Source organism: Fusarium oxysporum, chromosome VIII (genome assembly GCF_013085055.1).
Source record: "Fusarium oxysporum Fo47 chromosome VIII, complete sequence".
Classification (NCBI taxonomy): Eukaryota; Fungi; Ascomycota; class Sordariomycetes; order Hypocreales; family Nectriaceae; genus Fusarium; species Fusarium oxysporum.
In genome coordinates, this window is record NC_072847.1 from 1667998 (window position 1) to 1692855 (window position 24858).

The 24858-nt window shown below is 48.7% G+C and overlaps 8 protein-coding genes across 8 annotated transcripts; 5 read left to right on the forward strand and 3 right to left on the reverse strand.

Moving 5' to 3' along the window:
* Window positions 1-496: 496 nt before the first annotated feature.
* FOBCDRAFT_142636 (cwf21 domain-containing protein) lies at window positions 497-1074 on the reverse strand (the record flags this gene model as incomplete). Its single annotated transcript, XM_031188544.2, has 2 exons — window positions 497-791; window positions 845-1074. 2 exons carry the CDS (start codon window positions 1072-1074, stop codon window positions 497-499), a joined length of 525 nt encoding a protein of 174 aa, XP_031035809.2.
* A 263-nt stretch (window positions 1075-1337) lies between these two features.
* FOBCDRAFT_229371 (cell proliferation protein CDC123) lies at window positions 1338-2761 on the forward strand. The gene has a single exon (XM_031188543.3). The coding sequence runs from the start codon at window positions 1465-1467 to the stop codon at window positions 2716-2718; it is 1254 nt and encodes a 417-aa protein (XP_031035808.2). The 5' UTR covers window positions 1338-1464; the 3' UTR covers window positions 2719-2761.
* Window positions 2762-3304: 543 nt separating this feature from the next.
* On the forward strand, window positions 3305-4921 carry FOBCDRAFT_252263 (uncharacterized protein; the record flags this gene model as incomplete). Its single annotated transcript, XM_054706496.2, has 4 exons — window positions 3305-3714; window positions 3766-4208; window positions 4266-4436; window positions 4503-4921. The coding sequence occupies exons 1-4, from the start codon at window positions 3470-3472 to the stop codon at window positions 4919-4921; spliced, it is 1278 nt and encodes a 425-aa protein (XP_054562471.1). The 5' UTR covers window positions 3305-3469.
* Window positions 4922-6652: 1731 nt separating this feature from the next.
* FOBCDRAFT_47871 (guanine nucleotide-binding protein) lies at window positions 6653-8218 on the reverse strand. The gene is made up of 4 exons (XM_059612211.1): window positions 7989-8218; window positions 7556-7898; window positions 6949-7505; window positions 6653-6893 (listed from the first exon to the last, which is right to left on the reverse strand). The coding sequence occupies exons 1-4, from the start codon at window positions 8104-8106 to the stop codon at window positions 6850-6852; spliced, it is 1062 nt and encodes a 353-aa protein (XP_059465608.1). The 5' UTR covers window positions 8107-8218; the 3' UTR covers window positions 6653-6849.
* A 7194-nt stretch (window positions 8219-15412) lies between these two features.
* FOBCDRAFT_47887 (uncharacterized protein) lies at window positions 15413-16751 on the forward strand. Its single transcript, XM_031188536.3, has 3 exons — window positions 15413-15580; window positions 15697-15794; window positions 15857-16751. Exons 1-3 carry the CDS (start codon window positions 15547-15549, stop codon window positions 16427-16429), a joined length of 705 nt encoding a protein of 234 aa, XP_031035801.2. The 5' UTR covers window positions 15413-15546; the 3' UTR covers window positions 16430-16751.
* A 56-nt stretch (window positions 16752-16807) lies between these two features.
* Window positions 16808-17596, reverse strand: FOBCDRAFT_205219 (uncharacterized protein; the record flags this gene model as incomplete). Its single annotated transcript, XM_031188535.2, has 1 exon — window positions 16808-17596. The coding sequence occupies one exon, from the start codon at window positions 17594-17596 to the stop codon at window positions 16808-16810; it is 789 nt and encodes a 262-aa protein (XP_031035800.2).
* Window positions 17597-18537: 941 nt separating this feature from the next.
* On the forward strand, window positions 18538-20006 carry FOBCDRAFT_229388 (chromatin associated protein KTI12). Its single transcript, XM_031188534.3, has 2 exons — window positions 18538-18735; window positions 18792-20006. Exons 1-2 carry the CDS (start codon window positions 18730-18732, stop codon window positions 19797-19799), a joined length of 1014 nt encoding a protein of 337 aa, XP_031035799.2. The 5' UTR covers window positions 18538-18729; the 3' UTR covers window positions 19800-20006.
* Window positions 20007-21366: 1360 nt separating this feature from the next.
* FOBCDRAFT_187784 (P-loop containing nucleoside triphosphate hydrolase protein) lies at window positions 21367-24572 on the forward strand. Its single transcript, XM_031188529.3, has 5 exons — window positions 21367-21653; window positions 21729-21756; window positions 21812-21867; window positions 21918-22167; window positions 22218-24572. Exons 1-5 carry the CDS (start codon window positions 21604-21606, stop codon window positions 24297-24299), a joined length of 2466 nt encoding a protein of 821 aa, XP_031035794.1. The 5' UTR covers window positions 21367-21603; the 3' UTR covers window positions 24300-24572.
* Window positions 24573-24858: the final 286 nt, after the last annotated feature.

The window sequence follows — 24858 nt, forward strand, 5'->3', positions numbered from 1 at the left end:
AGTGAGTAGATCAACCAGCTTATATTCGTGTACCCATTATCATTCGCAGAGTCATGGCCAAGACAAAGCAAAGTGGCCATAATAAGAAACTCCAGAACCACTGTAAGCGACACACAATAGAATACAGAGCCCAACAATAATTTATGAGTCGTTGTTTGAAGGAACAAACCCCCGTGTTCAGTGTTAAATATCCTACCCTATACAATGTAAATTGGCTCAATCAGTCCCAATACCTGAACGCCATGCGCCGCTTGAAAATGAACAGGAACACGACAGTAAAACTATCCAGGAACCGATGCTATAGTTATCCGCTCTGTTGATGTTCTCAACGGATGGAGAACTTCGAGAGGAATGGCCGATTCAGGCGAAGCATGAGAGACCGCCAGATGCTTGACAATTGCCCAAATACCGAAAGCTCTGCGTTCCCCCTCAAAACACAAGTTCCGATAACATAGTGGCTGATGTTTTTTGTTTTTTTTTGAGTTTGGTGGTCGACCTAGTCTCTTGGTTCACTTTTCCTATCGTCACCTCCATCCTTTTCTTCTTCTTTCTCCAAAGCATCGCGCAGCCTCTCTTCTTGGCGCTTCCAATGACCTCCCTCTTCATAGTCTGCGCTGATCTTCAATGCTTTCCGTAGTCGTTCGCTCTCCTTAATCTTGGCATCAGCCATCTCGTGAACCTGGTGTTGCTTGAATGTCTTTCTTTGGCCGCCTCTCCTCCCAGAATTCATCTCGGCGAAGAGTTTTTGTCGGAGCTCGTCGCATCGCCTATCGATCTCGTCCTCGTCGACCCTTGATCGTGTTAGCACAGTCAGCTATGCAATTGGATGTAATCAAAGTTGTACTCTTCTTCTTCAAGCTTGTCCCTCAAGTCAAAGACCTTAACTTCGACCTCGCGCTTGCGGTCATGCTCCAGGATCCCCTTGTCTGGCTGCCGTTGCTTGTGTCGCAAGCTATCGAGGTCTTTGGGATAAGGAGCGCCGTAGTCGCGAGGCTTGATCTGAGCAAGGTTGCGTTGGACGTAGCCCGAGGTGCCACTGCCACGGGGAGTGTTGAGACCAACGTTATCAGACATTATAGAGTAGGTAGAGTGTTGTGTTTTGAGTGTTGAAAGGACTATTGGTATAAGCTGGCGCGCTGATAATGTTATGGACAATCGAGATCTGTGATGGATGCGACAGCAACAGGCAAGGTGGATATTGGTGATGTAGGACCCTTCTCTGCCGCTGTCGCTCCAGATAAATCTTTACCGCCTACCTCTCTCGGAAGATAAGATAAGCAATTATCGCCCCTCCATGATGGAGGGGCATGGAATATTTGGATAATTTGTAAGTGAGTCAACATTTGAATGTTGACAGCACAGCCCATTACTTTTTATTCTTTTCATACAAGTAACATAATACTTGGATACTGAGGACTTCTAATACTCTAAGCTTTTGGTTCAAGACCTTCGATAACACCCAAGATGCCTCACGTTCCCGCTTCAGCTGAAGCTGACAGCCAAGGCGATGCGCCCGAGCTCGTTTTCCCACCAGTCACTAAAGATCACATCCAAAACTGCTCCTACGACTCCTGGTTTCCCAAATACCGAAGTTCATGTCTCAAATCTCGCATCATACCGCTGCCCCCTTCTTTCGTCGAGTATCTCCATGAAGACGGTATAGTTCTTGCAGATGATGATGATGAGAATCAAGACGAGCCTGAAGAAGAATGGCATGCATCATCCAATACATCTGTAAGGCCTCAAGTTAAGGATGCCGATTCGTCAGATGATGAGGAAGACGAGCCAGAAAGGCTCCCTCCTAACCAGAGGTTCCCGGAGACACACAATCTCATCAAAGAGAAGATTGCAGAATTAGGTGGCTCAGTTGCGCCCAAGTTGAACTGGTCTTCACCAAAGGATGCCAAGTGGATTTCGCCTCATCAGAACACACTCAAGTGCACGACCCCAAACGACATCTACCTACTCCTTAAGTCATCTTCTTTTGTTTCTCACGACCTCGATCACGCCTTTGATGACTGCACTCCAAGACCTCCGACCAAGCCATACGCACCCATTCTTGTTCTAAGACCATTCTTCACCCCTCATGTGGCCCTCGAATTTCGATGTTTCGTCAAGCATAGAACTCTCATTGGTATCACACAGCGAGATCTCAATCATTATGCGTTCTTAGAGCAGATTCGACCTCAGCTGTGGCGCAAGATCAAGACATTCTTCCGAGAGAAACTGAGGTTCACATTTCCTGACGCCAGCTTCGTCTTTGATGTTTACATTCCAGAGAACTCCTTTGAGAAAGATGGACTTGGAAGAGTCAGGTTAATGGATATCAACCCATGGGCTCCTCGAACAGACAGTCTCCTTTTTGGCTGGCAAGAGCTTCTCGAGATGGATGTTAAGAACCCCCTCTATGGAACATCAAGTAATGAGACCGGCGCGGATGTCAGCGGTGATGACACAGTCACAGAAGGTGAGGAGGAGGATGACGATATCGAGTATCGACCTGAAATGAGCCCTGAATTCAGGATAATAGAAAAGGATGACCCAGCTGCATACAACTTTAGTAGCCCCCAATACTCAGCGCACAAGCTACCAAAAGAGGTAGTCGATGCAAGCATGGGTGGCCAGGGAGGGTTGATGGAGTTTGCGATGCAGTGGAAGGAGATCACCGAGGGACGAGGAGATGGAATTTGGGAACAGGCTTCTGGTGCTAGGCAATAGAATCTCAGAACTAGATAAAATGAACAACCTATTGAAGAGTGAATTGGTTATCTACTCGTCCGTTCGTTGAATAAGCCATTGGGCAACATTGAAGAGAACGGAGCTTAGAGCATCGATATGCCCAATCAATGATGACGCAGGGGCAGGTAAGATATTCAGGATACCAGAGATTTAGGAAAGAGAGTTATTATATGATATTTTGGATGTTCTCCAGTTCAATGAGTTGAGTTCACCAATTTCATAGGGGTTGAACACCATAATTTGGTGAACTTGACCAGAGACACTCCTGCATAGAGCCGCATGTTCACCAAAGCTTGTGCTGTTCTTGCAAGTGAATGATTAATAGAGCCAATGAAATAACTGTACGCGTCTATGTTTACATTTACGTCAGAGAAATGCATCTGCCTGCCCATAGTAAGTGACCTCGCCTGCTCACGTACTGTGCTGGAGCGCGAGATGCACGGCGCGTAGAAAATGCGTAAAACAGTGGGGGCACTTCGCCAACAACTCACAGCTACTTTTGCCCCCAGCCTGCTTCTCTCTTTTATTCTTCCCTCCCTTCTTTTTGTCACCCATTCCTTTTATCCTTGTCAAGGATATATTCGCACTCACATCAAATTACCTACTATTGTTGATTAGATATTCTTCTTTTACCATACACCGGCTGTTAGTCTCCCAAGGACTCTGTATAAGTTTACCTTGCGATTCTTTGGCAACCCTCGAGATTTGTATCTCGCCCTTCGCCTTCAGAATGGGCAAAATGAAGGCTGGGCGCAGCACGCGCCGACACACGCCCCTCCCCAATACTTCAACACGTTCTTCAAACCGCATTGCTGCGAAGAAGCAGACCAAGGGAACGAAGCAAGCTGGGTCGAGCCAGGAGAAAGTTCCATCTGCTCCTCATGAGCCAACTTCTTCTCAGGAAACTCTAAAGAACTCGACTGATTCATCCAACCAAAACAACTTCAGTAGCTTCAGCAGCTATAACACTAATGAGTATGTTGAGCTTCCCTCACTTGCGTCCACACACTTACTCAATACCACTAGCAGCCACTCAGCTGAGCAGGTCGAGGGAACTCTAACCCTCGCTCACCGTAATCCTCAGGTCCATGGAACCGGTGTTACATCCTCAAATCCTTCCAACAACACAGTTGGATCAGACACACCCCAGCTGACAGCTGGCGACGTCGCTCTAGAAATCTACGGCAGCAGAATACTGATCGACAGCACTCTCGGTAAAAAGCTAGCCGGCGAAGCATCACTACGACCTATCCGGCAACGTCGCTCTGACATGGTTCTGAATATGGAGCGCCGCAGCAATGTCGAAGCCTTCTTGGCTCATCTCACTGGAGTCCAGGTCAGCCGTTCTTGCAAGAATTGCTCCAAAGGACACGGTCCCTGGTCTGAATGTATCATCTATGATGGCCAGATGTGTGGTAGCTGCACAAATTGCTGGTTCAATGCCAGTGGCTCTCGATGCACTTTTCACGGTAAGTTGACCCTCATGCCACACCGATATTATGAATCGACACTAACAAACTTTCCAGAGAATAACCAAAACTCCATCTATGCCCCGGCACCATTGTATCATCCTCAATCCGCGGGGATGCCAACTCAGCCTTTTCAATACGCCCAGCTCAATCCCCAGGCGCTTCCCCAGGGCATCCTCCCTATGAACCGAGAAGCTACCGCGTCCCTCTACGTGGCACCTCAAATGCGTAACCAGTTCGCTCTGAGCATTTTCCAGTCCTTGGGAATCGGTTCCGGCGAATAGAATTTGCCAGGTCCCGCCAACAACATGATCGGCAATGTTGTCTCAAATGTCGCTGCTATGAGCCAAGGAGAACGAAAGTTTGCACAAGTAGAAAGGGCTGCCGAGGAGCTTGGTATTCGCCTTGCGGAACTCCACGAGTTCCTTGCCACCCCCGAGGGTAATGCTTTCGTGACCCAGCTTTCTGGGATGGCTGCTCCCCAGCAAATCTCTTCTGGGGACGATCAATCCCAGGAGCCACTCTCCCAAGAGCCTTCTTCACAGAACAATGCCCACCAGGAGCACGCTTCCCAAGATACTTCTTCCCATGAACCTTCCTCTCAGGAGCAGTCTGCTCAGCAAACCTCGTCACAGGAAGGCTTTTCTCAGGGAAACATCGAAGCACATCCTATGGCATTCGCTCTCTTAAACACTCCGCCATATGAGAACTGAGTGGTTCCATGCTCAGTGAGACCGCCGACGCATAAAACTTCCATTGAGCAAGGCTTAATGCTATGACGACCCTCAGCAATGCATCTAATACGCAGAACACAAAAGAATAAAAAGACCAGTCAACAAACCTATAGAAAAGTCGAGTGATGTAAGTCCACTCACACGGTTCACTGCAACCCACTAACCAAGTCGCAGTGCTCCTTGATCTCCCTTAACCCAGAATTTGGAACCCCTCGCTTATTGTGTAATCTCAAGTGAGTTTGCCGCTTGTTTCGGGCTACTCTCTGTCTTGAGACTACTATTGGAATACACATTGTGTCACCACTGGATGAGAAGACTGTGCACCAAATCAACATGCTCGTAGTTATGAGCGTGTAGGCCATATTCGAGCAATAATCATCCGCCATTTCATTTTGCGAATTTTTCTTTTTTCAGTACCGCGGGCTGGCTCGACTCAAGACACATGTCGCCACTCTTCGATGTTCGTGCAGTTCAGCCGAACTATTTTCTTTACCAACAATTGTATGATCATGTATTCAGGACAAACCGATAGCAAGGGCAGAGTTTGGCTAGCAAGGCTAGCAAGTGTATGGCAACTTTCAAGTAGTCTTGGAGGCTAGGCAGTCTAGGTTGGCCCTAGAGGGATATCGACTACTATCTGTACCAGTATCGATCTCGAGCAAGAGCAACTCAAAGGCTCTGGGATACCTTTATGCTGAGATTGTCGGATATAGTCTATAACGAGTAGCCTTAAAGTATGGTAGTCCTGACAGAATTGAGATAGCCGAAACAAACAAGATCATTAAACACGTAAGTCGCGATAGGACACGACTATTTGCTGCATATGCATTTTTGATATGAGCGGTAGAAGCTGGATCGGCGCCACTTGTACGGTTTTCGTGAAACATTCCCTTTCTTGCTATCTCTCATATATATTCTTCCTCCCAGGAGGGAGACCAAAGTTGAGTCAAGTCACATGATCTTGTTTATCTCGGTCTCGAGGACATCATCACAAGCAACATCCAACTGCTCCCACGCATGTCTCATATCTTAGAGACAAAACCTCCATAGTTCTGTAGGGTGATGGACCCGGATGTGTCCCCGTTGAGAAACGTGCGTGGGTAGCGCGCGTTAACATCCTCTGCTCTGCGCAAAAACGGGCACTGGGCTTGACTTCAAGACATACGCCAAAAGAAATGTGAGTCAAAATGCAAGCGAAAAGAGCAAACAAGACAGGTGCGGAATTTGCGACAGGCGGTGTGTTGTTTCAGACGAAAGACGTGCCAAATCATTATTTTACAGTATACTTGATAGTTGAAATTAAACGAGAAAACACCGCATCCGAGTGACGAGTGAGTAAACAATACAATGCTAACGTGTGGTGGGTAAAAAGGCATGGACTGTAGTGGTAGGAAAGAGTTTCGTAATTAAACAAAGTAGATGACCACCATCTTCCGTCGCCCGTACTGTTTAGATGCAAATAATGACCCCTTCTTCCAGCCTCGTCCGTCACGCTCTTGAACGGGCAAATCATATCTTCCCGACGTCATGGGCGGCCATGACCACTGGCCTTCGCGGCTTCATCATCCGTGGTCCACCGTTCTTAAAATCCTTCTCCCTTTAAAAAGACGTTTTTGTGATACAAGGCAACTCCCATCCATCAACCGGAAAATCCTTACAAAGAAATGGAACCAAGGTCGACCTGGGCACAGCCAAAGCTAGTAGTATATCTGGCGTAATGGGTGAGCCGGACCGTCAGTAACCGTCGTCGACCCTAGGAGTCACGCAGTTGTTGACTTGCGCCTTCGCTCCTCCGGAATGACGAGTACAAGAAAAAATCGTGAGCCATATCCCCGTGGCCCATCTAAGCAGTGTCGTTATTAAGTTCGAGGGTATTCGTATTTTGTGACAGCAAGAAAAAAAATCATTTAGATAAGACCACAGAGACGCAGGTTCTCTTGGATGATGATATCTGCGACTTGTTAGAATACTGGAATTTGGGCAACACTCGAGTCGGGGTAACTTACCGTTGACAGCCGCCATGACGAAGCGGATCTGAGTGGTATCGGTTGCGCAGGTGAAGTGGGTATAGATCTGCTTGGTCTCGTGCTGGTTCAAGCTGACGAAACGGTTGAGGATGTAATCACAAGCCGCGGCATAGTCGTCACCGCCCTCGTAGTCAGGGAAGTAGTTCTTCATGGGGCTGACAGGCAGCTTCTCCTTGAAACGATCGATCTTGTTGAGGAACAGAATGATCGATGTCTTGATGAACCATCTTGAGTTGCAGATGGAATCGAAGAGAGTGAGAGCCTCCTGCATTCGGTTGACAGTCTCATCCTCAAAGAGGAGCTGATCGTACTCGGAGATGGCAACCAAGAAAAGAATGGTGGTGACGTTCTCGAAGCAGTGAATCCACTTCTTTCGCTCGGATCTTTGACCACCGACGTCGAACATTCTGTATGTGAGGTCGCCGATGATGAATGTGGTCTCAGTAATACCGGTGGTCTTGACACGAGATCGGAGGACATCCTGATCGTTAGGCATGTAATCAGGAGCAGCAATGCGAGCAATGTTGTCAAAGTAGCTATTGAATGTTAGTAAACGAAAGTAGTTGTTTCCCTCAGATGTACATACTATCGGGCTGAGTCGTTAAGCTGGTACTCGCGAGATCGCTTGAAACATTCTTGCACACCACGATCCTTCCACAAAGCCTCGATGGCGCTGCCAACCTCGGGGGGGAGGACATCGCCTTCGATCTGAGCGGGTTGCATGAAGATGGTCTGAACGTGGTACTCCATGCGCTGGTCCTCAAGCGGAAGCTCGAGAGACTCCATAGCCTCGAGGATAACACGCATTGACTGAACGGTGTTGCTGAAGATGATTTCCTTGAAGGATTCCCGCTCGTCGCGTGAGTAGCCTCCCTCGTGAATGAGCTTCATCTGCTTGAGGATGGTGGACTTTCCAGATTCACCAGCACCTGTGAGCGTGTTAGAGAGCGGCCAGATCGACAGTCTTCGCGACTCATTGCTTGAGAATCGCGCGTGGCCGAAGTAATTGGTAAACATACCGAGCAGAAGCATCTTGATCTCGTTTCGCTGCATCATCTTGTCGCGCTTGAGCTGGTTCTCAATCTCCTCATTCCGGGCCTTGCCCTCCTTCTCCTCTGTGCTCATTCCGCAGCCCATTGTGACGGTGGTGCTGTTTACTCCTGTTTTTCGCAAGGCTTATAGGAAATGCTGGGATTGATTAAACAACGTCGACGACGCGGTGTTTACGTGTGTCGTCGTGGTCGCGAGATAGGTGGGTGAATGGGTACAGTCTAGAGCCGTCGACGTTAGTGATTAACAACGCTCGAAGTCGTGGCTCTAACGAAAGACAATCTGGTCGAGGGCAGAAGGATCTCGACTTGTCAAGGTATAGAGAAGAGAAAAGAGATGAGATGGAAAAAGCAGACGAAAGCGAAGGCGAAGGCGATGTAAGGTTGAGGTAAGGTAAAAAGGTGGAGTGAAGGAAGAGAAAAGGAGATGCAGAAGCAGCTTTTGGCGTAGCGCAGTAACTGGAGACCGGGACCGGGACTGACTGGGACTAAGGTGCGCTACGACTGGGGGAGAAGAGAGGCTGCAATTTGGGGCACGACACACGAGTCGTGCCAGCAAAGGTCAAAAAGGCCCAGCCCAGGGCGGAATCTCTCGCGCCTCCTCCCCTGGGCCAGGGGGTGAGGGGCCCCTAAAGGTTGGAGCTTTTTAGGTAGCCCGGGGGGTGGAGAACAGGGGGTGTATCGTGGCTACCTCATATGCTGTTCTGGGATTGAGGTGATGAAGTGAGGAACAGAAAGAAATGAACAGGCGCAATCGCGTGGAGAACTGGGATGTGGTAACTAACCTTCTGAATTGACCTCACAAATATCGTTGAGACAGTCAGTAACAAACTTCGATTGTGATGACCCGGTACGGCGGCGAAATGTCCTCTTCTTTACTGGTGATGATACGTCGATGCTAGAGGGCGAAAGGCAAAGAAGCTGGAGAGGCAAAAGCGGCTGGCGGGTATGCGGAAGAAATGGGATGTGACAGGACAGGATAAGCGGGTGGGAATGAAGATGAGAATGGATCGAACACCCCCAGTAGAGTAAATACAGTAGAGGAAACCCTAAATAAACGGACTGGAAGCCGGAAGGGGCACAAAGCAGTAATCACAGAAGGGCGGGATTGTGGTTTTAGAAAGGAGAGAGAATGAGTTAACAGATAGCAGAAGCAGAAGCAGAATTAAAGACGGTGGAGGATGGACGCAATTGGGAGAGGGAAAAAAGGATGCGGCCGGGGACACCGTCAATGAAAGTGTACCGGCTGCTGATTGGACAGAAGATAGAAAGAGGCGTGCCTTGAGCTCTTGGAGCCAGCCAGATGGGAACTGGTCTGGCACTGGAAGCCAAAGAAGAGAAAAAGAAAATGAGATGAGATGAGCCATCCCAGTCAGGTACCGCTTGTTTTGCAGAAAACCCCAGTGTTTACCCGGTACCTTTCTGGTAAACCTTACCTACTAGAGTTGGTTAGCAGGGTCCTCTGCTACCGCTTTAGCCCCGGACACTTTCATTTGCATTAGGACCCATGGATCTCGTTTATTACCCGGGTCATGTACAGATTTGGTGAGTGAAAGATGGGTTCTAAGTCTGCCCGTTATCACGAGCGGCTGAATCAACAGAGATACTTTGCAGGAAAACTAGAATTCCTCATACAACACTATACCTCAGTAAATATCTTTTCACTCAAAGTTGGATAGTAATTGCTGTTGAAGCAAATCGTACGGTACCCAAATTGTACCTGAACTAAGGGTCAGGGAACTCTGGACCCTGGTAGCCATCCAATACTTACAGCAACATCCTGGAGGTTATCAAAGCGGACTCCAGGGGACAGACCCTCTCTGTATGCACTCCATTTCATCACCATCAGTGCACTTTCAGGGAGATTGGAGAGCATCAAAAGCACGCCAGGTCGCTGACAAGGCCAGGCCTGGCTGGCTACTTGACACGATCGCCTACCTCGGTATTCTCACCAGAGTGAAAGTCCTGCGGTCTCCAATTCCTGGGGTCACCTTACAAAGACATACAAATCACTGCTTGCATCCATCCAAGTATACAGTGTGTAAATTCCTCAGCGCAGCCTTGAGCTCGGAGCCTCCCCCACTTCAGTATCGCTTGAGAGATCCAGCTTCTACTGGACATCCCCATGTCATAAGTGGTCGATCCATTGGTTGCCCAGCAAAGCTCCCACTGGTTCTGGCTCGTGGCGGGGACCAAAGCCATGCACTTAAATGCATAGTGATGATCATCGCATCTGCTGTGACAGTGCTGCATGGCGGGCGACAGGAAGAAATTTATCAGCACCTGCAAAGAGCCGGTTCCTCAAACGAGCGAACCTTTTCCCGGAACCAATTCAAAGCCAGACCAGGACCACGGTGAGGTGGAGTAATGGTGCCATCTACTTGGCTGTGGGTATCCATGGGAGATGGGCATGGCATGGCATGGTTTCTAAGTTGGAGCGAACGGGCAGGCATTGACAAGCCCGTCTCATCAGCTAATGAAGCGACGTCTTAACTCTCGCAAAAGGAAAAGCACCCGCTAGCCACCATCTAAATTGAAGATACGTGCTCTTATTCCAGTCGTTCGTTACATCGCCATGCTCTATGGCCGGTTGCAGAACAACTTGATTAGCTTTGGAAGCCAGTGGAGCTTTGTCGTTCGTCCTAATCGATTCAGGCAAGACCTGGCCTTCTGGGGTATAGCGCCTTGTCCGGCGGCGGGATGATCATGAAAGCCAAAGTGCAGACGATCAAATGAATCAGGAAGGGTATCAGTGGGAGACTATGAATAGTGGCAGAAGCTTGGTGCGATACTGATGACGATGCCAATGTTTTTATGGTTCGAAAAGCCAATCGGACACGCCCGAGAAATCACTTTTTGACGGTTCGTTTCCAGAAGATATCAATAGCAAGTTACCAGTCATGATGTATCGCAATTGAAGTGTTGAAAGAACGGTACCGCAAGCGAACATGGCTGTTTCTGGCATGAGGAGTTAACTTCAGCAGCCATACATACTCCGTACTGTACGGAGAATCAACCGATCTGCGGGCAACGAAACATGCACAAATAGGGGCCATCCTTATGAACTGTGGAGTTGTTACAGCCCTTCGATGCACGGCACGACGGCTAATAAGGCTGGCTGGTAGGCTTGAGAGAGATGACTAACTGCATGATACTGATGAAGCTCTGTTCTGTAGTTGAAACACCCTTCATACAGAACTGGGACCCAGTCTCGATGTTTGTTGTTTGAGCTTGATAAAGCCGTAGAGCCGTAGAGTTGCAGTCTTGATCATTTCGGCTCGGATCCGAGTTTCATTCAACCTGCAGTGCCCATCACAGACCAGGGAACTTGATCCGAAACGTCAGGTCAGGTCAGGTTCTCAAATCCTTTGAGGTGTGCTATAAGTGCCCTGAGCTTAATGCGACGTTAAAACGGCGAATATTCGTCTGTGGCCGTGTTCAGGAGTTACTTCAGTATCTTGTGTGATGTGATGTTGCGATTGGCCAACAGTTGCCGTTACAGCTTACGGGTTGACGCAAGAGTTAAAGTGCTGTGGCTCCCTGTCACGATGGTACCTTGCATCATGATCCATTTGTTTTCGTTTTCAAAGCATCTGCAGGTATCGTCAACAAACACACTCAAAGTTAATTACAGTGGAAGTTTCAGGCGCTCCCTGTCACGATGGTACCTTGCATCATGATCCATTTGTTTTCGTTTTCAAAGCATCTGCAGGTATCGTCAACAAACACACTCAAAGTTAATTACAGTGGAAGTTTCAGGCTTGGCTATCACTTCTCACTTATGTACTGTTATGGTATCCATTAAACAATACTTCACATGCCATCATCATCACCATTATCAACAACACCAACTTATCTTTTCCGCTCCTCAGCACGAGACAACATCGGCTCATTGCATCGAGGCGCGTATGTCCCGCCTCCCGCAGTCAGTCGCCATTATCTTGGTATTATCGTCCACCTTCAATAGTGCCGTGTCCTACTGTATCCATCTTCTCCGCATTGTTGCTCCTTTTGTGCCCTCAACTCCGGCTACTCAACGTTTCAGCCGTTTGAAGCATCTTCACTGAGCATTGTCACTATCGCTCCACATAGGCCACTGAATGTCAAATGATACTGCTAGTCTGCCAAGCTCCTTGTCTCCTGACCAGGGTCTTCCTAGTTGATGGGTCGTTGCAGACGCTACCAAAGGGGGATCGCCCGAGAAGCGCCAGGGTCCTTCAATCACTAGCAGCGCTTTTCAGCACAGAAGCCATCTAGAAGAGGAACCTCCATAATTCTCTTCTGTGATGCCCGTGCTGTCATCCCTGTTTCATTGCTTTTTTCTTTCTTTCTTTTTTTCCACATCGGAGCGCTTTCGATCACGAACTGCAGTCTTGATCAAGACTCTCCGGTCTGGGCTATCGAGCTACGTATTCGATCTGTGCAAGCTCATTTAGTATAAACCATGGCCTTTAGCATACTGCTATTATGAACCTATGTAATATCCATACTGTAACTGTATAACTCGGGAACAGCTTGTGCGGCTGGCAGCAGGAACATGCTACACTAGCACCGTACTACGCACTTTATTTGCGACACAGCTTGCATCTTGCGTCCTTGGGTCTCATCGGAGTTAACAATCTTTATCCTCTCAACGGTCGAAGCGCATCGTGTCTATTAAACACTCAAAATCATGGTTCTGTCATCAGATCTACAGCTAGTGAGAGGAAGTGCCAGCTTCTGGGTGTCGCTGCGACATTCCGTCGATCATCAAGGAGCCGCGTGAGGCAGGGGAGTTTGGCTTGACGGTCCGTCCGGTATCGATAGTATCAAACGACCAAAGACACTCAGACCTTTTGTTGTTCGCGTCTTCCTTGACTGACACTGACAGTTTGGCTATCATGATCGACAAAGTCCGAGCGAACAATCTGGGAATAGTTACAAAGTCCGTTTCTGGTGTCTCCTGCCCGGTTAAGCATTCCCGTATTACACTGTCCCCCAAGCCCCCTGTGAAGAGGCTTGTAAGTAATATCGTCGCGACTGACTCAAGTGTAGCGGACTTAGTGAGAGAACTACTAGTCTTTATGGAGTAGAAGGAGCCGTAATCCAATCAACGCCATACATCTTCCCAGGGGAATGGACACCGCGAGCTGAGGATCCTCAAGAGCCTCGGCCACACCCTCAACGGTAATTGGCCCTTTTCAGTAATTGGCAGTTTGGTTTAGTGGACGTCGTGCCCAAAGGCGATTCCGTGTTGGCCCACACGTTTCTGTGGTGGTTGGCTGGCGATGTCTCCATGTTGGTGATCAGACCTCTTCAAGTCCCTGGGATTTCTGATCACCTGGGCTCCAGAATCAAGATGTTTGTCAATATTTGGTAGAAAGCGTTATCCGGATTTCACCGGCTAAAGTTTAATGTCTGCCCACTTGCTTTTTTGGAATTGTTTCAAGATTGTTCGTTCTTGGGGAGTGATCGGTCCATTAAATCTATTCGCTAAGATCCAAGTCTCAGATCTTCAACCTCACATTAATAATTGGTTATCCTTGCTCTGAGCTTCCGAGTTCCAGGAACTTGGTGCTGGGAGCACAGCACACGAAAGATATGATGATCATCATCTACGATACACGGGCGCTCGACTGCGTCCGTTCTGATCGATGTTGTCATAACTTTCCACGGCCATGCGGAAATCGCTGGCTGGAAATACTGTGTATCGAACTGAAGACCACCCATCCTTGCTAGCTGAAGAAGCTCTCGGACCCCAAATTTCGCGTGGGCTCTTGATGAAATAAAGCAATTTAAACAGCACCGGGACCACTCAAACCTTCAAGCTCCAGCACGATATTCATTTAGCGAAGTGGAGTTTATCAAGTTTCTAGACAGGACCATTTTCTCAAACAGGGTGGCCACATGGCAGGCTTGTTCCGCTTTTGATCTACTACTGATGCTCATGATATGCAAATCATCTCCAGTACAACCTCTGAATGGCATCATCACCTGGTAACCAACCGAGGCTGGGAACAAAATTACAGATGCTTCTCTTTTCGATTCGATGTAACATATGATCTTTGGTTGCTAGCTTTAGTATCTTGGGCTGATTTTCAGTGTTGCACGCTCAGCACATTCACACAAAGGCAGTGGCTACCTACTCAACACAGACACTCTCACAAGAACGGTTGATGCAGTTGAGTTATCCATGATATGGCAAGTAGAACTTATTAGAGTCAGACAAAGATGAGGCGACGACCACCCGAGCAAGCCATAACACCACTTCCGAGGCAATTTCGAGCAAAGCTCTGTATAGGTACTTCCACGATGCGCTGATGTTGCCCTTTCGTCGGTTTTTGGGCCATTTGATGATCGATGGCATGCGAGTCAACATGATTCTGTCCGAGGTTGAGGTCAGTTCAGCGATACAACTCTCAACCAGATACCTGATAGAGGGCAGTGCCGAGCCAATGTAACTCTGTCAGACATTGAACTTGGCTTGAATATTCGTACAGCCATCGGGAATGGCAATCTTGAAGATCGAAAAGTCTGTTTCCAGGCCAAAGCTTCTCAGCCTAACCAGAGACACTGATTGAGAATGGAGGCGTATAAACCAAACCCCGTAACAGGAAATCAATTATTAGCGGGCTGCCGCTATCACTTATAGGCTCCCCAAAACCCTCTGCAAGTTGTTTTTAAAGTTTGGTCTTGTCAAAAACACCTTCCAATTGCTTTGTTCCGTTGCCTTGACTTGACGTCTAGTGGCTGAAACTTTGTATAGAAATTTGTCGACAGAGTTGAGCCTTTGCATACTTTGCAACGAATATTCGTTCATTACTATGAGGTACCCGCTTGGTTTAGATATTGCTATAATCGCTGTTGAGATCTGTATAAATAATAGACGCTTGGGATGAAGAAGAGAAGATATCATAGTAGAGAGTATTCTGTCCCTCTGGTGTATGAGGAGTCTAGAGCCCATACGATTGGCTGATGGTTTGAAAACTTAGTACTGGAAGCAATTGCCCGGCCATTACATCAAGGCTCATCATATTCAGGTGGTGATTGAAATCTCTTTGAAAGACAAGTATGAATTATTCACCCTTCAGAAATTCGGAGCTAAAATCATCTCTCCTTACTCCGTGCAGTTGTTCAACGTTGCAGTGGCAAAACTGTTCTGAAACCTCGGGTGGCTGGATCAATAGATTCATGCGATAGTAGTAGCCCCAAGGTCTAGATCTCTATCGCCATTAAACAAGCTCCTCTCGGCCCGGGAGTGCTCTGAAGAGGCCTCGCGTCTATGGAGATGGCAAAGTATAAGGAAGTGGCAGGAAAATCGTTGATAGGTGCCGTATATGGACGAATAGCTATACCCGTCTTGGCACCATATCACTGTAGCTTGGCGGCGCCACTAATTGACAACACTTGCAGATCGCCAGCTCAACACCAGAGCCCAAGCTTCAACTTCTCACCGACGGAGCCCAGAACAACGGGAACGGCGAAAAAAGTCCTTGCCTTGGGTAGAAAGAACGGCAACGGTTGGAATTGGACTATTCAGACTTAAAAAATGTCTATTCCTATGCATCGACTGGGCGGTCGCGGTACGTCATCACAAAGAAGATGGAAGTTGTTGTTTGCGCCGGAATCGGCAACGCGAGAATTCGAAGTGCGGCGCTTTGATATGAGACGTCAAACACTGACAGTTCGATCTGGTTAGCCTTTGCTCACGACGATGACGATATCGAACAAGAGTACGACCGATTGAGAGACTTGGCGCGAGCCGAGGCGGAGAAGCGCAACGATTGCTTCGCGCGTGTACGTTGAATACAACTCATGTCGGCCGAAGGGCAATGCAAGGTAGCTAACTTTGCTTGCAGTCGCGTCAGGCATATGAAGATGGCGATGGTGCTGGAGCAAAGGAGCTCTCCAATCAGGGCAAGGCACATGCTGCCCGTATGGATGATTACAACCAGCAAGCAGCCGATTTCATCTTCCGTGAGAACAACGCCTCTGGTCGCGTAGAGGCGGACTCGATCGATCTTCATGGTCTATACGTCGAGGAGGCTGAGAGAATTCTTGAGGAGCGCATTCGTGCAGACCAGCGCAATGGACAAACACATCTCTATGCCATCGTCGGCAAGGGACACCACTCAGCTGGTGGTGTCCAGAAGCTCAAGCCTAAGGTCGAGGAGCTGTGCCAAGAACTTGGTCTCCGGTACGAGACCGATGAGGACAACACTGGGCGAATTATCATCAACCTCCAGGGCGGAGAACCTGTCCCTCCCTCGCACTCTGGTGGTTACGGTGGTCACCATGGTGGGCAGCAGCATCACCAACCTCAGCATCATCAGCCTCAGCACCATCAGCAGGAACAGCAGAACGACGACGTCGGACAGGTGCTGCCTTGGATTCTGAAGAAGTTGGAGAAAGCCTGTTGTGTGGTCATGTAAACCTTGGATATACTCTTCTGAGTTGCCATTCGTGGAAAGCTTCTTTGGACTGCTTCTTTAACGCATTTATACCCTGATCGTGTGGGGTTGGAGAGATTGTGGCCTTCTGAAATCCTTGTTTGTGATTACTTTATCTTGTCAAGCATTCTGGAAAGGCTAGGTGATTTAGATGAAAGACATGCGGAACGTTCACGTTAAGAATTGAATTGATGGAGATATGTATCAAGTCTTTATTTGCTCGCTAGACATAGGAAAGCTGTATTGTATGTAGATCAAGGCTCCTCTATACCCAAATGTATCTGTGGAATCGAACGCTTTAACATTTTGTTACAATATATTCAAAAGTCTTCTCCACCACTTTTCTTGGACATCCCTTGCTTATGCTTCGATCGAGTCCTTGATGTTAATCATCTCCTGGCTCTCTGTGGGCTTAGGAGCCTTACAGAGAGTGAATCCAACGGCCTCGCAGATGATCGCGACCATCATCTCCATAATTATACCAGCACCGAGATACATCCAAACATCCTGCTTGTGGCCGCCGAGGATGAGGGCGCAGGTGTAGGCAAGTCGGACAACGACAAAGGGCAGAGAAGCACCAACGGCGATAAGAAGTCGATGCTCGCCATCAGCAATGTAGGACTGGCTACGGAGAGCAAGGAAGAACTGGCCCAAAACCAAGACAAGTACAAGAATCATGAGGATGACACCAATCTTGCACTCGGAGTTGTACTTGACGCTGGGAGAGGAGCCGTTGAGTTCGTAGTCCGAGTTGGCACCGCCAACTGAGATAAGGATAATGGCAGCAAGCATCAGAAGTTGGATCGCACGCTGATAGATCGGTAGAACGCCGCGGCCGCCCTGTCGCTTGATAGAATCGAAGCAACGACTAAGCAGGCCGAGAAGGATAAGGATCAAGGGGCCGAGGCCGAGACCGTTCAGTGTAAGCCAGCCAACGTAGAGGCTTGTGTTACTTGGGTCGTTGATAGTTGCGAGGAGCATAGAAGAGCCGATTAGACGGGCAAGTGATAGAATGCAGATGTAGAGCCAGCCAGCAGTGCGTCCAAAGCCATGAGTCTTGCAGAGAAAGAGGGCTCCGATGAGGATGAAGGTATAGATGACAATCTCAGCGATGGCAATGTCATCGTGAGCGTCCATAGGTCGAGCCATTGTAGTTGAATTTGTTGTGGTAAGTATGTAAACAAAAAGTCAGTTGAGTTTCAAGATGGTCCTTGGAGAATAGTTGACTTGTAAATGAATCGATGGTAGGGGGAGAGTATGAAGTGAAGAAGTGATGATTGTATTGTTGTTGTGATCTATTGAATATTTCTCCCAACTCGAGAGATACAGGCATACTTATACATGTCACCGTCGACTCGCATTCCCAAACTTGAATATAGGAGATGCTGTATAGTCGGCACAACGGCAACATCATAGCCTCAGTTTATCCCCACTGAATATTGACAGCTCGAGACACTTGCCCAAACGAGACAACGTCCTTTACCAGATATGCATGAGAAACAGAGACTTAACCATAAACCTTGCCGCCGTGTGGCATCAGGAGCTATGGCCCGGCGTCATTCCCGAGATACAGGGTCGCATGCAAAATGAGAATGCGATATCCCACGAAGGCTGAGTTCATTTATCGAATCGTATGCCCGATTTGGTTTAGCTCGAGATCCGCTCAAATGGGATTGCAGGGCTCTGGTTTGTGGCTGTAACGAACCTTACCTTGTAGGGCTGTCTATTCGAGTGCCGTGATCCGTGTGAACGACCAAAGCGAGAGCGAATATGTTAGTCAGTGACACTTTTTCTGCATGTAAGATCGTGGCTTGTGCCTGTAAGGTGAAGTTCTTTGTTGAAGGGAATTTTGAATTCCCTCTTCGGGAAGTTCTTGAAACTGCAAGTATCGACATCTGCCTAAGATACCTTCGTTACTTCGGCTTTGCCGCCTCGAATTACTCTCCTGCTGAAGAGAGTAATATGAAACAGAAGCTCTTTGAAGTGCCGGTGTTTAGCTGATAACGAATTACATTATACGAGGCCGTGGTTTGACTCACTCAAGCTTTGTTCTGTTGATCAATCAAGGGGCTTACAGGCACTAAGCTACAGTAACCCCACACAAAGTGAACCCTCCAAATGACGTCGAGCCTTTCTAAAATTCTCCAATCGACAACATCCTCCGCTGACGAGACCTCCATACCAACTTCGACAGCGCCGAAGGAGGCCTCATATCCACATACTACTATTTTCAAGTGTAGTTGTCGATCTAGGAAGTTTGAATCACTTCCTCTCACCAGACGATGCCTGTATGTCCCCCACTTTGTGACAACTTACACGACCCCTCAGCTAAGTCATCGCCCAGCTCATCATTGTCTCTGGACTACCTACTTCAGGCAAGTCGACACGATCACAACAACTTTACGATTACCTCTCCAAGCGTATCGCTGATTCGAAATATCGCCTACACCTCATCTCTGACGAATCCCTTTCTATCTCCCGTTCCGTTTACGATCTTTCGAGTCTCCCCGCACATACCAGGTCTGCGAACGCCTCAGAGAAGGATGCTCGCGCTACAATCTATGGCGCCGTGAAGCGCGTACTTAGCGACAAGGACATTGTGATTCTTGATGGCTTAAATTACATCAAGGGTTGGCGATACCAACTACACTGCGAATCTAAGGCTGTGCGCACACCGAGCTGTATACTCCAGATTGGATGTTCAGTGGATAAGGCACGTGAGGTTAATGAGGCCAGATTAAAGAAGAGAGAGGCCGAGGCATCCAAGACAGCGGATAAAGAAGAGGCAACGCCTTCAGCTACAACTTCCTGCGATACGATCGTGGACTCTACAGAGCCATACGAGCCCGGCAATTGGGACAACTTAGTCTTTCGATACGAAGAACCCAATCCCATGACCAGGTGGGACAGTCCTCTCTTCACGCTTATCTGGGAGGATGATGAGGCCCAAACCAACAAGGTCTTCTCCGACCTCTGGGACGCAATCGCCGGCGAAGCCCGCAAGGTTGTGCGCCCGAATCAAGCAACAATACAGCGCGGCCGCGAGGAAAGTGGTGACTACTTGTATCTCCTGGATCGCGAGACATCGGATGTTGTGAAGCGCATAGTCGAAGCACAGCGAGAGGGTGACGACGTTGACGAGGTACGGATACCGTCTGGCTCTGTAGAACTGACGATACATTTACCCGCGGGCAATAAGGTTGGCCTCCCACAATTACAAAGGTTAAGGAGGGCGTTCATGGGGTTGAATAGAGGTGGTATTGGATTGGAGGCTGTGGGCGATATGAAGTCTTCACGGCTGAGAGACACCTTTGTGACGTATCTCAATGATTCGTTTGAGAAGGATGAGTAGTACTTTTTCTCTATGAAGGTTGTGACCTCATTGTAAAAGCTCTCAGTGCGGCTCAATGTGATGACCTTGATGTGACTATAGAGTCTTGACACCTGCTTACATGATCACACAATGAGTTTTCTCACATGCCCAGGAAGTTCAGAATTGTTCATTGAGATAAATCACCGGGCGGGATGTACCTGCGATGAGAAAATGAAGTCAGTATAGTACATTCATACCAATGTGCTCGCCCATGGTGTCTAATCATGAGTTGAACATGCCAGCAGAGCTTATGATTGGTTGTGGGTTCTGTGGCTCCAGGGTAGCCTTTAGATCAAATGCCATGGACAACAATGACCTGCATCGCAGATGGCATAAGACGAAGAAGAAGACGTTCCTTGTTTTCTTCTTCTTTTTCTCATTTCAACTTATAAGTATGCCAATATATTTCCCTGGACACATTATAGGTAACCTAGGAGAGGTAAGAAAACTTAGGATACACATCCAAAGCAACAAAAAAACTCGAATAAATTTAGGACAGACTTAACAAGCTCAGTATGCACTTCGCAGGTCTTTAGACTGATTATTTCTGGCACTCTTATCGAATGTCAGAAGTTTTCTTGCTCCTTGAGGGTAGCATCAGACAGTGTAGTCTGGATGATAGATAAACATGAGAAGCCTGAAGCTCGGACGAAGAAATAACTGTAACTAGTACCTCACGGTCGAGAGGAAGTGTTTTGAATACGCCCTAGATGCCCCGAGTCATAGCACGGCCCAGGTTGATAACATTCCTCCACCTTGCCGACAAGTTCAATGACATAGATCGTTCCATCATGTTTGTCAGCAGTGTGCAGTGGGTTACCGGATGATTCGAGATTCAAGATGGCGAAGAGGCGAGAGGATTTATAAGATACTTCAAGAAATTACAATGGGCAAAATAGCATCAGTGTTGGAAAATGGCGAGTGAGTCAAAACTTGATCCACAAGTATCGTCAGTATTGTCATCTGAGACGCTGAATGTCGAGGTAGGCAGCTGGGGCCGCGCAACAATTGGAAGCCTTTGATCCACCATGACCGCCATATGCCGCTGTAGCACTTGAGATAGTGTAGACCGAGCTACCAATGCAAGAGCTAAGTACTTTCCGCGGTTCCTGCGTGGCACTCAACAAGGTGGCGGGATCATGAGCGAATATGTGTAAGGCAATTTACGCAGTATGTTTAAAATCATTATAGAGCAAACTATATGTTCATTTGCAACCAAAACTTACCTTGTTACAGTACAATGGAAGCTTCTGCTGGCTTCCACCTGTTTTGCCTTTGTCGTAGTCGTCACTCTCTGTTTGCCTGTTGCTACCGCCTTGCGCCCGCCTCTGTTCATCATACTAGTGCCAGCCTAGAGCCCCACCATCAAGCACGGCTGAGCTAAGCTACTTCCACCCTTGCAACATCATTGTTCCGCCCCGTTTCAGGGAATCCGGTGATATCATTGGCCCACAGCTGTGGCGGTCGGCCAGTGAATCGCTGTCAAACAGTTCCGATGAGAGGGAAGGTGCCCTGTGGCCTTTGAGAACAGCTCGAACCTTCGTTACCTTACCTCCGACCTCACCTCTGCTTTAACTCTTGCATCTCTCAAACTTCAACACAAACTTTCTCTCTACATCCGCCCCCACGAATTCTCCTATTCCGCAATTTCTATTTAAACACACACCACACACGCAAGAGCCAGCACTTGGCTTTTTTTTTATCTTGCAACACTCACAGCTCCCCCTCCTTTCGTCATCACCGAGCCAGCATCAGCTTCGCCTGAAGCATCCAGATAACCATCATGGCTCCCCAGCCTGACGAGCACCACCCCCACAAGAAGGTCAACTTGACGTATGTGAAAAACCACCTCTGGATCTATCTCGATCACTGTTCTTTCGGCAAGCGGAATAACTGACAAGATTACAGCGACCCTTCCGGCGCCGAGGTCAAGAACGTTCGTGACATACCAATTGATGAGATTCCCCAACATGTCGCTAACCGCTGTGCAGGAGGATGATGTCGCGACCGCGATTCTCAAGAAGAAGAAGAAGCCTAACCAGTTGATGTAGGTGCTTTGCGCTGTTTAGTTCGCATACAATTACTGACAACACCAAGGGTCACCGATGCCGTCAACGATGACAACAGCATTATCGCCCTCTCCGAGGCCACTATGGACCAGCTCCAGCTTTTCCGAGGTGATACCGTTCTGGTTCGAGGCAAGAAGAGAAAGGACACCGTCCTCATCGTTCTTGCCGACGAGGAACTCGATGATGGCAGCGCTCGCATCAACCGAGTCGTTCGTCACAATTTGAGAGTCAAGCACGGTGATATGATCACCATCCACCCTTGCCCGGATATCAAATACGTCAGTAACCACTGAATATAAACATGAACTAGCTTCTAACATTTCTGCAGGCCAAGAGAATTGCTGTTCTCCCCATTGCTGATACCGTCGAGGGTATCACCGGTTCCCTGTTCGACGTTTTCCTCGCTCCCTACTTCCGAGAAGCTTACCGACCTGTTCGCCAAGGAGACTTGTTTATCGTCCGCGGTGGTATGAGACAAGTAGAATTCAAGGTTGTCGAGGTCGATCCTCCCGAGTATGGTATCGTCGCACAAGATACTGTTATTCACTGCGAGGGTGAGCCTATCCAGCGAGACGAGGAAGAGAACAACCTCAACGAGGTTGGTTATGATGACATTGGTGGATGCCGAAAGCAAATGGCCCAGATCCGAGAGATGGTTGAGCTTCCTCTCCGACATCCCCAGCTTTTCAAGTCTATTGGTATCAAGCCTCCCCGAGGTGTTCTGCTCTACGGTCCCCCCGGTACCGGTAAGACTCTAATGGCTCGAGCTGTTGCCAACGAGACTGGTGCTTTCTTCTTCCTCATCAACGGTCCTGAGATCATGTCCAAGATGGCTGGTGAATCCGAGTCAAACCTCCGAAAGGCTTTCGAGGAGGCTGAGAAGAACTCCCCTGCCATCATCTTCATCGATGAAATTGACTCTATCGCCCCCAAGCGTGAGAAGACCAACGGTGAGGTCGAGCGACGAGTCGTCTCTCAGCTCCTTACCCTCATGGACGGTATGAAGGCCCGCTCCAACGTCGTCGTGATGGCTGCTACCAACCGTCCCAACTCTATCGACCCCGCCCTTCGACGATTCGGCCGTTTCGATCGTGAGGTCGACATTGGTATCCCTGACCCTACCGGCCGTCTTGAGATTCTTCAGATTCACACCAAGAATATGAAGCTCGGCGATGACGTCGACCTGGAGCAGATTGCCTCCGAGACACACGGCTACGTCGGTTCCGATGTTGCTGCCCTCTGCTCCGAGGCCGCTATGCAGCAGATTCGTGAGAAGATGGATCTCATCGATCTCGACGAGGACACAATCGATGCCGAGGTTCTTGATTCTCTCGGTGTCACCATGGAGAACTTCCGTTTCGCCCTTGGTGTGTCCAACCCCTCCGCTCTCCGCGAGGTCGCCGTCGTCGAGGTTCCCAACGTTCGCTGGGAGGACATTGGTGGTCTCGAGGAGGTCAAGCAGGATCTCAAGGAGAACGTTCAGTACCCTGTTGACCACCCCGAGAAGTACCTCAAGTTCGGTATGTCTCCTTCTCGAGGTGTGCTGTTCTTTGGTCCTCCTGGTACTGGTAAAACTATGTTGGCCAAGGCCGTTGCCAACGAGTGTGCTGCCAACTTCATCTCCGTCAAGGGACCTGAGCTTCTCAGCATGTGGTTTGGTGAGTCTGAGAGCAACATCCGAGACATCTTCGACAAGGCTCGTGCTGCCGCTCCTTGTGTTGTCTTCCTTGACGAACTTGACTCCATTGCCAAGGCTCGTGGTGGATCCATGGGTGATGCTGGCGGTGCTTCTGACCGTGTCGTCAACCAGCTCCTGACTGAAATGGATGGTATGACTTCCAAGAAGAATGTCTTCGTTATTGGCGCCACCAACCGACCCGAGCAGCTCGACCCTGCTCTGTGCCGACCTGGTCGTCTCGACTCGCTCATCTACGTACCTCTGCCCGATGAGCCCGGTCGTCTCAGCATTATCAAGGCCCAGCTCCGCAAGACCCCCATCGCCTCCGATATCGACTTCGGCTACATTGCCTCCAAGACCCACGGTTTCTCTGGTGCTGATATCGGCTTCATCACCCAGCGTGCTGTCAAGATCGCTATCAAGGAGTCTATCGCTGCCGATATCGAGCGCCAGAAGGCTCGCGAGGCTGCTGGTGACGAGATGGACACAGATGAGGATGCTGAGGACCCCGTGCCCGAGTTGACCAAGGCCCACTTCGAGGAGGCTATGCAGATGGCTCGCCGATCAGTATCTGACGTCGAGATCCGCCGGTACGAGGCCTTTGCCCAACAGATGAAGAACGCTGGTCCTGGTGCCTTCTTCAAGTTCCCCGAGGCCGGTGCCGAGGCTGCTGGTGCTGACGGCGGTAACTCGTTTGGCGATGCTGGCAACGATGATGATCTCTACGACTAAGGACGGCAACGACTGTATGGACATGAGTCCTTTGTATTCTAATAATTTCACTCGCACATCTCTACATTGGCTCGTAGGCTGCTAGTGGGCAATATACTCACGCATTCTATACGGCTGATATTCGAATGGGAGTTGGTAGAATGGTAGAGGAAAGAAGAACGGCAACCTGATCCTGGCTTTTCTGATGAGCCAGAAGGATATGAAAGTAGTCACGGTGTGACTCGAGACGGATTTGCGTTTTGATAGATGATGAAATTGATTCCCTTAGCTTTATATCAAGTCTAAAAGTGATTGTTTCCTGTGTGTGCTAAATTGATTATATTAGCAGGTGTCATAAATCTGTGGTAAGATGGGCGCTTCCTGCTTGGCCCCTATACTGTTTATTTCTTTTGATACAAGGCTTTTAAACAGTCGTCTTAATACAATGAAGCTGAGAGCTCCATCAGTCTGCAGCTGGAAATGAACATTTCTCGCCTTCACGTAAGAGATATTCATAAAGTACATCAGCCTTGTAGCGCCAAGAACGGCAGACATTAATTTTTCACCATAGCAAAATCGT

Coding starts and splice junctions, on each gene's coding strand:
- FOBCDRAFT_229371 (XM_031188543.3), top strand. CDS start 1,465: ATGCCTCACGTTCCCGCTTCAGCTGAAGCTGACAGCCAAGGCGATGCG.
- FOBCDRAFT_47871 (XM_059612211.1), bottom strand. CDS start 8,106: ATGGGCTGCGGAATGAGCACAGAGGAGAAGGAGGGCAAGGCCCGGAAT. Junction 7,506..7,555: donor CTTAACGACTCAGCCCGATA/GTATGTACATCT, acceptor AACATTCAATAG/CTACTTTGACAACATTGCTC. Junction 6,894..6,948: donor CGTCATGGCGGCTGTCAACG/GTAAGTTACCCC, acceptor AACAAGTCGCAG/ATATCATCATCCAAGAGAAC.
- FOBCDRAFT_47887 (XM_031188536.3), top strand. CDS start 15,547: ATGTCTATTCCTATGCATCGACTGGGCGGTCGCG. Junction 15,581..15,696: donor GCATCGACTGGGCGGTCGCG/GTACGTCATCAC, acceptor CGATCTGGTTAG/CCTTTGCTCACGACGATGAC. Junction 15,795..15,856: donor GCAACGATTGCTTCGCGCGT/GTACGTTGAATA, acceptor CTTTGCTTGCAG/TCGCGTCAGGCATATGAAGA.
- FOBCDRAFT_187784 (XM_031188529.3), top strand. CDS start 21,604: ATGGCTCCCCAGCCTGACGAGCACCACCCCCACAAGAAGGTCAACTTG. Junction 21,757..21,811: donor CCGGCGCCGAGGTCAAGAAC/GTTCGTGACATA, acceptor ACCGCTGTGCAG/GAGGATGATGTCGCGACCGC. Junction 21,868..21,917: donor AAGAAGCCTAACCAGTTGAT/GTAGGTGCTTTG, acceptor GACAACACCAAG/GGTCACCGATGCCGTCAACG.